We start from the raw sequence: 9,396 nt of genomic DNA, 5'->3' as shown, positions 1-9,396 counted from the left end.
TTGGAGTTCGGATTCGTTTTCGGGTCTTTTTGGGATTTCGTGTTCAGTTCAGATTTTTGAGGATTTGGTTTGGATTTGGATAACCAAATTAAATATGTTTGGTTTAAATATTTGGATAGAGAATTAATAATTATTTAAGTATTTTTAGAGTTTTGAGTATTTTTTAATTATTTAAGATATTTACGTTTAATTATTTGTGTATATTTTCAAGTATTTATGCGAACTTAAACCTATCATATATATTCTGGATGTTTTTATATATATTAAATCTAAAATAATTAATATATATAAGTATATAAATCAATTTTGGATACCCAAAATACTTCGGTTTGGATCGGATTAGGTATCAGTTCTTCAAATACCAAAATTTTGAATAATTCAGATATTTAATCAATTTCGGTTCAGATTTAGTACTATTTATTCGGATTAGGATTGGTTCGATTCTTCGAATTCGAGTTTTTTGTCCAATCCTAAATAGTGACATAAAAAGCAAATAGCATCATTTTAAAAAAAAAAAATACATTCGCACGGACGTGCGGTCAAAATCTAGTAGTTAGTTAAAGAGGTATACGAAAATGGTAATTAGTATGGGGGCTTTTCTTTTTCTTTTTTATTTTACATCAATAGTATCATACGTTTGAGATTCTCTTCTCATATATAGGCTTACTCTCTCTTTTCGGTCAAAAGAGAAAATGTGATTGCATCAATTGAATTATTTCTAGTACTCATAAACTGTTATGCATGTTGGTCCAAAAGCTCTACGCTAGCCTACAGAAAATTTCATTTTAAAAAAATTTAGTTATGCTAAATTTTTGCTGGTGTGGTTCAGCCTAGAATGTTGAACAAATTTAGTAAGCGACAACTGGACTCAACGCAAATTAAAGTATTGATAAAATATAACAAAATGTATGTTTTCTCCATGAAGCCATATACAAAATATATAGTAGTTTTGCTGTCGAAACATATAAAGACGGCATTTTTTTTCCTTTAATACTCATTAAGATTTGAGTTCTTGATCTGCTTATTCTTAACCTCAAAAGCAATGTCAAGAAAAGACCGTACGGTACGGAAACAACGTAAGCCAAAGGGGAGGCACAAAACAAAACCAACGAACAAGTTATCAATACAGAAGAAAAGAACCTATGAGAACTTGACAATACATCATATGGTATATTTCCCAAACAGCCCTTAACTTTATTGCAAGTTTGGTCTCTTCCACTCTCTGTGGCTTTTCTATCTGTTTCCACATATATATCGTCTTTGTATTCACATCAACGTACCGTATTTATACAACATCACTTACGTCACCGTTCACACGCTTACGTCACTGTAGACTCACGCGAAACCCAAGATCCACGCTGAATCAAGTCCACACAGTAAAAAATAAAAAATGAAATAAAAAATTATCATTCGACACAGAAGATACCCAGAGAGAGATAAGAAAGAGATACTTTGGTCACTTCAGGGTTATCGTTTCTCTCTCTTGTTCTTGAGGTTTTGAAGAGAAAGAGAGATGGGAAGGGGTAGGGTTCAGCTGAAGAGGATAGAGAATAAGATCAATAGGCAAGTTACTTTCTCAAAGAGAAGGTCTGGTTTGCTCAAGAAAGCTCATGAGATCTCTGTTCTCTGCGATGCTGAGGTTGCTCTCATCGTCTTCTCTTCCAAAGGCAAACTCTTCGAATATTCCACAGACTCTTGGTAACTATTATCTTTTTATTTAACTCATAAACTATATATTGTATTATATATTCACATCGATCATATCCATCTGCTCTCTTGATTTTTAAATTTTAACTAGATTTGTTTTATCATTCAATTCGTACGTCTTGATCTAGATCGTCGTCAGCCTTGAAAACAAATCTAAACCTTGTCCTTGTGTGATGCATATCTACTGTAGATTTGTGAGTTCCCTAAGAAGTGGCTCGAGAAATTAGGGTTTTTTTTTGGGATATTTTCCTTGTTTTACTCAGATGAAACTAGCATAAAAGTATGATACTTAGTACACAGACTCACGATTTGATTGCCTCTTTTGGTGTATGGAAGCACGTGCACACAGGAACGTACGCTTATGTATGCAAATACAATGTATAATACTTAATTAATAACATATATTTGAAAGAATTGATTGAAACAATGAAAAAAAAACAATAAAATAAAGCATTTAGAAGGATATGGTATAATCCAATGGACAATATTATGACGTTCAACATGTATGTAAGTTCGTACTGGTGTAAATGCGTTTTGTGTGTTTATATATGTTTGTTTGTACGATCATATACATATATTGCTTAGATAACTGAGTCAAGAGGGAAACTCGAATCTTGACATTCAATATGTACGTATATTTCTATGATGTTTTGTGGACTCACCAGTCACCATAAACCAGGTTTTATATACATTTTTGTGTTATATTCTTACTTTTAGTGATGTTTGTCAGTTTACCAAACCAGGTAACCTTTTAATCAACATTTAATGTTATGTTACACATTACAACATGTGAAATTGTAGTATGTATATTAATCAATTAATAAAGTACACTTTTATTTTTATTTTATTTCTTGAAACCTAGCATGGAAAGGATACTTGAACGCTATGATCGCTATTTGTACTCAGATAAACAACTTGTTGGCCGAGACATTTCACAGAGTGTAAGTTTTAAGATATGGTTTTACTTCTACCTGTTTATTTCACAAGTATCACTATGTTATATATCTTCGTTGTAGTAACTAGTATCTATCGTATACCAATTACTGTTGTAGGAAAATTGGGTTCTAGAACATGCTAAGCTCAAGGCAAGAGTTGAGGTACTTGAGAAGAACAAAAGGTATATTAAAAATACATTTTTAGTACTATAGTGTTTTCTATCTATTGCATATATTCAAATTAAGATTCCGAAGCAATCAGGCTTCTTCTTTTTTTTTAATAAAATCGCAATTAAACGTATTAGTTATATGTAAGAGTACCCGAAGTCAACTACACTTTGGGTTGAACATAAATGTTTACAACTTGCGTCCATAAACACATAACTTAAGGGGAAATGCATCATACAATTCATGGATTTCGTTATTCTCATGACATATATATATAGTAACACGTACCATATTGATTCAAGATGTACTCATCTTCGAGATTTCTTGATAATATACAATAATAGAGGAACTTTCTGTTTGTGTCCTGTATCCTCACAATGTTCATTTTCTGTAAGGGAATTTGATCACAAACTTAGGCGTAATATCACATAGATAGCAATGTACCATAACAACCACAATGCTTATATAATCACAAAAATGAAAATTCGCAGGAATTTTATGGGGGAAGATCTTGATTCATTGAGTTTAAAGGAGCTTCAAAGCTTGGAGCATCAGCTCGATGCTGCTATTAAGAGCATTAGGTCAAGAAAGGTAATATGAGAACGTTAATACATACAGCTACATATGAAGATAAGTTTCAGATCGAAAAGTTGAGTTCGGTTATATGAATTCGAGTGAATTTTATGATGGTGTTATTTTAAAAATTTTATGATGTCTGCAGAACCAAGCTATGTTCGAATCCATATCAGCGCTCCAGAAGAGGGTAAAGTGTCGCAATAAATTATATCATCAGAACAATGAATTTCTGTATATGTAACTTTACTTCTTTTATTTAAAATGTATCAGGATAAGGCCTTGCAAGATCACAATAATACGCTTCTCAAAAAGGTTAGTACAACTTTTTGAATTACATGGTTTTGTTTTGAGTTAAAGTGGAATTGAAAGAGCTGTGAATGAGATAATTGCCTAAGTATTTCACCTCACCAAATTTTACAGTAAAATATTATTTCAACAATATATTATCACATAAGAATATGAATATATATATCTCTGTAATTAAATTAATTTACTATAGAAATGTGTACAAGTTTTATACTACTACAATAGGAATTTTTATCAAAATTTGATATAGATATATAAATGTGGAAAAATGTATTCTATGTATGTAGTATTTACAATACCATATATTTATGGTGATTGTTAATTTGCTTGTTTTAAATATTTATTAATCCTGTAAATAAGTGATTTTAAGGATTTTGCACGCTGACTATGTAACTATTAATGTTTATTCAATTTATCTTCTTTTGCATAAAAAATAGCATTACTACAGGCAACTCAACCAATTAGATATAGAACTGCATAATACAAACAACAAATATCATGGAATTACTGCATAGATACTTGAAGTATATATCATCTATTCTGAAACAAAAAAACCTATAAAACATCAATTATAGAGTGAAACTGATAGAGTAGTTGTTTTCTATAAAAAAAATGCTGAAACGTAGCTATATATAGGCGTCAATATAAGTTGTAGAACTATATATATATATATATATATAGATTGATCGAGTAATTGACCTAGAACATTGATAAAACATGCATATATATATCTATTGCTTTGATTATCTATTGCGTAAATTTTACTAGATGCATATAGTGTATTTGTAAACTCCAGTGGTTATTTTTATATCTGTATAAAATTTATCATAAGAACTATATTCACATAGTAATCATGTAGCATATATTAACAATGACAACACTTCTGATATGATAAGATTAAGGAGAGGGAGAAGAAAACGGGTCATCAAGAAGGCCAATTAAACCATTGCTCCAACAATTCTTCAATTGTTCAGCCCCAGTACTGTTTAACCTCCTCCAGGTCTCCTCTCTTTTCGATGATACTTCAAATTAGATTTGGAGATTGATTAATTGTGTAATATACATATCTAGATGTGAATGATTCAGTTTAATTAATTATTAAATGGGCAGAGATGGCTTTGTGGGGAGAGTTGGGGCAGAGAATGGTGGTGCATCGTCATTGACGCAACCAAACTCTCTTCTTCCGGCTTGGATGTTACCTACGACGAATGAATAGAATTATCTATATATGATAAAATAATTAATGCTTGATATTTTCATAATATATCTCAGCATTTTTATGATCATTAATTATTAATACTGATATATGTTTTAGCTACTCTTTAAAAAATTTATATATATACAATGATGGACTTACAGTGTCAAGACATATGTACGATGTCACTAGATTCGATGCGTCTTAAGAACGAAGATTGATATATATCTTTGTGATGATCTTTGATGAATGATGATGTATTGATACTCTTTTTTTTACTGTGGCACGTGAAATCAATGTATCAGTATTCTATAGTTTGTAAATGTGTTCATTCGCTAGGTTTATGAATGTATAAATTTGTTTATTCAACTTTGCTCAAATTTACTCTTATTGTAATCTGCTCAGTATGGTGCGCTTTAAAGTTGTCAAGACATAGTACCGCGTGGCACAAATGATTATTATGATTTTTGTAGAAATAAAGAAAAGGTTAGTACAAATAGACAGAAGAGATCATTACTAAATTTTTTGGTAAGTTGCAAAACCACATAATACCTTTAAATACATGTTACCAGACGAATGCATCTTTCTTTGAAAAACTCTTATAATACTATTTTTGAAATAACAAAATGTCATTAACATGAGAATTGTAATAGTTTTGGTAGATTTGATGGCAAATACCACCTGTCTTTTGACACCCCTTATTTGAGGATTTAAACATTTATATGAACCATTTACCATATTTATTCTCTTTTATTTGTTGTCTCTTACTCTATTTCTATCCCAATTTTAATTGCCTCGATCATATTTATACACGTTGGTTATTTTTGTTAGTGTTTCTAAGTCATGGCGTTCTCTATTAGGGATATATTTTGGACAGCAAAATGTGTCTTGATGCCCAATATATCCCTAATATTTCTATTCAAGTGACTTTGCTTTAGGATTTTAGCAATGAGGTACTGATTATATAAGCATTGTAATTTATACTCAAAGTAGTACAATTACCAAATCTATATACTTTACAACACAAATTTGTATGACAGAATTTTCTTCTGTACACAAGAAGAGTATGAAGATGAAAGTTGTAAAACTTTATACAACTTTAACAATATATACTCATTTACTTTTTTAATGTATAAACATACTATGATAATCGTAATATAAACATATCTTTTTGTGCACAACACTATAGACTGGTCATCTATGCTGGAGAGTTCCACTGTAGAGAACATTAACAGTTCTAATCTTCTGATTGTAAATCATAGATATCGGAATCTTATAAGAGAAATTTATTATGATCTCAGTTAGGTAAAAAATAGTAGTATCATTTAGTTAATTAATGGTAAAATCTCATATTAAAAATTTTAAAATACAATGTTTCCCAATGACTTTTTCGTTTTATCTGGAAATTTACATTTTAAAATAAATTCATTGTGGTACAACTGCTAAAATGTACCTAATTAAAAAGACCAGGACTCTAAATTTCCATTTGAAATATCAGTGATTGTTATTTTTGAGGTAAAATATGTCAATGATTGTACAAGTGGATGCATTAGAATAACAAAAACATTGGATTCAATATAGGGTGAATTTGCGAGATAGCCAAAAGCAAAAATGTAATTAGGAAACTGACTATGATTTTGACATAATTGAATTGGTGACATTTAACCCTCATATGATCCGGTTCTGTCCTTTATTACAACAAGTTGTCGGTGAAACATGAATATAGATGACATCGACTATAATCTATGTGGCCCAACAAAGAGGTGAGTTAATGGTAACTTATAAAAGAGAGGAGAACCACGTGACTTGTATATTTACCGCATACGGATTTTCTATGCGCAGTAATTGGTGGATTAAAATATATCTCCTTCCAATATATTTTGTATTCCATTCACCAACCTCGATCATTCCATTTTTAAGATGAGTGTTGTATTCCATCAAATTACCACTGTAAGTCCATCCGAAGGAATTCAAAAGCAAGAATGTGAAGAAAGCAAAGATTACGACCATGTAATTTGAGAGAACAACCACATACATATGCATCAAATGCTCTATTCCACATGGTCGAAGTAGTATAGGATTATAACTCCATACACAACTCCTAAATATTAAACATTACCATAACTCCTAAATACTAAACCCTAAATTCCAATCACTAAACCCAAACCCAAATGTAAACTATAATATGTAGTTATAATATTTTGAATAAAATTAAAATATAAAATAGTATATACTATTGACCACATACATATGCATCAAATACTTTATTCCACATGGCTGAAATAGTATAGGATTATGACTTCATTCATAACTCCTAAATATTAAACATTACCCCAACTCCTAAATACTGAACCCTAAATTCCAATCACTAAATCCAAAACCCAAATGTAAACTAATATATAGTTATAATATTTTGAATAAAATTAAAATTTGAAATAGTATATACTATTGACCATATATATATATGCACTGAATGTTCTATTCCATATGGCCGAAGTACTATAATATTATGGCCCAAATGTAGCTGTGGTTAACGAAATTTGTGTGAAGTTTACACTTATGTGGATCTGGTTAACAAAATGATAAAATTGAGTTTTTAAATTCTTAGTTTTGATAGCAACGATACAACTACAAAACATAATTTATGCTTATGCACTATACAATCATATTTATATTCTATGTTATGCAAATAAAATAGAATACAACAAATAGTAAAGATTATATAATTCATTTCACATGAATGGTCTTTCCATTTTATGTACACATGATATATTCCGCTTATATACACAGTGCATCATTATATATAAATGAGAATATATTCACCAGATGGCCCAAATCCAGTTTCAAACAATCTATTTGACAGCCTAAATCTTTCATTTGTAACCTGAGAAACAAAAGGAAAAGATAAAAATGTTAGGATCCATATAACAAAGTAAATGTAAAATAAATTGTAAAGTATAACAATAATGTGGAATGAAAACCATGTAAGACATAGCGATATGCATAGCTCACGATCTTAAACCACACATGGGAATATATACGAAAACCCTATCAACTAATCGTGAATCCCTACACGGAAATATGACACTTAATCCAATGTCAACTCTAATCTTGCAGTGACGAACTCAATATTCTAGAAACTAACCCCTCTCCAATCATCACTAAACCCTAAACGGAAATATAAACCCTAATACAAGTATAAAAATACGTAAATATTAAAACAAGTATGAATTCATAAGCTAAAGAAAGTGATATTAAACGTTCGAATTTATTTCATTCCAAGTCAAATGGAATATAACATCTATATTTTATTCTATTCCAAATCAGATAGAACACTTAATCTAATGTCAACCCTAATCTTGCAGTGACGAACTCAATATTCTAGAAACTAACCCCTCTCCAATCATCACTAAACCCTACACGAAAATATAAACCCTAATACAAGTATAAAAATACGTAAATATTAAAACAAGTATGAATTCATAAGCTAAAGAAAGTGATATTAAACGTTCGAATTTATTTCAATCCAAGTCAAATGGAATATAACGTCTATATTTTATTCTATTCCAAATCAGATAGAATATACCTAACGGAGATCATGTCATTTCCAGACGGTGATAAAATAGGCATTAGAACAACCAGAGATCTGACAAGAATCGACGGTGTGAAGTAGAATAGGAACGGTTTGGTACTACTCGGCGCTGAAACTTTAACGTCGTCGTGTGGTCGACGATCTCCGACGAAGAGAAGATGACGCGTTTATAAAGAATGAAGAAGAAGTGAACAATTCAAAACAAATCCAGTGGAGATGACGATATGAAGCAAAACCGTACTGGAGAGAATTCAAGACTACGAAGATACAAAAGAAGTAAAAAGGAAATATGTGAAGTTAGTAAAGCCACGATTTACTTTTTGGATATAATAATTAAGAATATTAATTTTTTTTTGTTTCAGGTTTTGCCGGTTTCAGAAAGGGGCAGTATAGTATTAATTTATAAAATTAACGCCGTATATAGAAACGTTAGGGAAAATGGTTATGCAGTGAATTATGTGTTTTTTCCTTGTCATACAGTCTAATTTCCCTTCAATATACCCAAATAAAAAATAAATAAGGGAAATTAGGGACCATGTACATAGCAGAAAAAATATTGAGTCTATACCCATAACAAGTTGATGGCTATAGTATTCTCTATATATTATGTATTAATGACAAAACTATCCTGCGCGTGTGTTTTATTAGATAAATGATTTTTTTTTTAACTCGTTTTTGTAAGAATTACAAATGAAACTGAACCGTATGCACATCATATATACTCATCTTAGGAATGAAATAATGAGGAAACATCGCTAAGAAGAAGTAGAAATGACGACAGCTCCAAGAATGGTGGTAAACGGAGCTCGAGCTCGGCGGTGGTTTTGTTCGTGTAACTAGAATGCAGCAATGATCGATACAGAAGGTTGATTATCAAACTGTTCGTCTTCTTTAATTGCCAGAGAAATGAAATTTTT

At 30.6% G+C, this 9,396-nt stretch overlaps 1 protein-coding gene across 1 annotated transcript; it reads left to right on the top strand.

Moving 5' to 3' along the window:
- Positions 1–1,415: 1,415 nt before the first annotated feature.
- LOC106445498 (agamous-like MADS-box protein AGL8) lies at positions 1,416–5,201 on the top strand. The gene is made up of 8 exons (XM_013887100.3): positions 1,416–1,698; positions 2,570–2,648; positions 2,760–2,824; positions 3,302–3,401; positions 3,532–3,573; positions 3,657–3,698; positions 4,589–4,692; positions 4,803–5,201. Exons 1-8 carry the CDS (start codon positions 1,514–1,516, stop codon positions 4,906–4,908), a joined length of 723 nt encoding a protein of 240 aa, XP_013742554.1. The 5' UTR covers positions 1,416–1,513; the 3' UTR covers positions 4,909–5,201.
- Positions 5,202–9,396: the final 4,195 nt, after the last annotated feature.

Source organism: Brassica napus, chromosome C2 (genome assembly GCF_020379485.1).
Source record: "Brassica napus cultivar Da-Ae chromosome C2, Da-Ae, whole genome shotgun sequence".
In the NCBI taxonomy this organism is placed as follows: domain Eukaryota; kingdom Viridiplantae; phylum Streptophyta; class Magnoliopsida; order Brassicales; family Brassicaceae; genus Brassica; species Brassica napus.
The sequence above is the reverse complement of the archived record's forward strand: the minus strand, read 5'-3'. Positions and strand labels throughout refer to the sequence as shown.

Excerpts from the sequence above, each read along its gene's own strand:
- LOC106445498 (XM_013887100.3), top strand. The coding sequence starts at position 1,514 with ATGGGAAGGGGTAGGGTTCAGCTGAAGAGGATAGAGAATAAGATCAAT. Across the intron at positions 2,649-2,759 it reads GCCGAGACATTTCACAGAGT|GAAAATTGGGTTCTAGAACA; the intron begins GTAAGTTTTAAG and ends TTACTGTTGTAG. Across the intron at positions 3,699-4,588 it reads ATAATACGCTTCTCAAAAAG|ATTAAGGAGAGGGAGAAGAA; the intron begins GTTAGTACAACT and ends TGATATGATAAG.